Consider the following 1,506-nt stretch of genomic DNA (forward strand, 5'->3'; position numbering starts at 1 on the left):
AAATTTATGTATATATACTGTTTGGTTGTGAGGTGGACTCATGACCTCAGTGTTTCTAACATCCTGGTTTCACCACCTAACTACCCATGATGCTTCACTCTCTCGCCTCCATCCTGTCTGTTTGATGTTCATGAAGAACCGGGTCCGTTTTAACCATGTGGCCTCATTTCCTGTTTCAGGCTCCGGGGACGAGTTCAGCTTGACCAAAATCAGCCAATGGGACTTCTTAAAAAGAACAGAGACATTCCAAATGTTTATTTTTACCAACGTGTAACATGTTTACTATGGTTTCACTCCAGGGAAAAAATATTTTAATATAAACTGTAAAAACGTAACAATGTAACGAAGCACTTTATATTGAAGCGCTGCAGATCTGAAACCGGCTGATGCATTTTTTCGTAGTGATGTCCTTTTTTATAAAACGTTACCTGAAGTCATCACGTTATAACGTTTTTTATAAGACTCCACCTGGACGCCATGTTGGATCAGGAGTGCTGTGATGTCATCAGAGAGGCAGAGTCTGTGGTGGTCCTGGTGTTGTTCGGAGTGTTGATGGCTGTCGTCATAGAAACAGAACCTGATTGTAACCCGAACAGGATTCTGATGAACTGTTCAGTTTCAGACGCCACGTCACAACAAACTGCTACGACCAACGTGGGGAGCCCAGCTAGCACCATTGCTAACAAGCTAATGAAGCTAATACAGCTAGCCTGTTGGAACACGAGATGTTTAATAGTTATCATGTTTTAGTTTCTTTATGTCATATTCCTGCACACTTTGTGAACACTCGATATAAAGTCAGAATTTTTTTACTTTTCAAAGTTAACGGTGGTGATGACGTAAAATCATTCTGGTATAAATATGAATGATCATGTGAAGTTGATTTAATGGTGTGAAACTAAAGTCGAACTTCTTACCTTTCTAAACAAATATGGTTTGAATCCTCACCTGAAGCCGACAGTGGAACGCTAAAGCTAACGCTAGTGAATGAGCCCTTTCCTCCTGGTTTTAAGGCCCAGACCAGTTGAGGAAGAAGATCTCAGAACTTTTAAAGTCACTATGAGGATCTTTTCTTTGAGATGACTTTGTCATTCCTGTGGATGAAAGTAGAAAACCTCTCAGGGTCCGATGGTCAACAGGTTTTTTGGTAACGTGGAGTCTGTGACGGCCGTCAGACTGTCGTCCTCAGCCGTCTCCTGGATCCCACTTCCTGTCACCATCAAGTGTTGTCCCCATTAACACCAGAGAAGAAGAAGCGTATGGGCGGAGCTTCCTGAGGAGTTCAGACAGTCAGCAATAAAACAAACTGCATCATGTCACCAACAACAACTTCAACAACAACTTCAACAAGTCTTCCTGCTCATGTCCAACACGTCGTTCAGACTTCAGACAGGAAATTTAATATTTGACATCACTTCCTGTCCAACACGTCAGACAGGAAATTTAATGTTTGACATCGCTTATTGTCCAGCACGTCGGACAGGAAGTTTAATGTTTGACATCACT

The 1,506-nt window shown here is 41.9% G+C and overlaps 1 protein-coding gene across 1 annotated transcript in view; it reads left to right on the forward strand.

The window, feature by feature from the left end:
• The window catches only part of LOC116377672 (choline transporter-like protein 1), a gene marked incomplete at its 5' end in the record, with an annotated part of 9,219 nt that extends 8,341 nt beyond the window's left edge, over window positions 1-878 (forward strand). The window contains one exon of the mRNA XM_031839374.1: window positions 180-878. Coding sequence (XP_031695234.1) covers window positions 180-203 — 24 coding nt within the window. The remainder of the gene's footprint in view (window positions 1-179) is intronic.
• Between the last annotated feature and the right edge of the window lie 628 nt (window positions 879-1,506).

The sequence above is a fragment of the Anarrhichthys ocellatus genome, unplaced genomic scaffold (genome assembly GCF_004355925.1).
Source record: "Anarrhichthys ocellatus isolate YVR2014 unplaced genomic scaffold, GSC_Weel_1.0 scaffold1528, whole genome shotgun sequence".
Lineage (NCBI taxonomy): Eukaryota > Metazoa > Chordata > Actinopteri > Perciformes > Anarhichadidae > Anarrhichthys > Anarrhichthys ocellatus.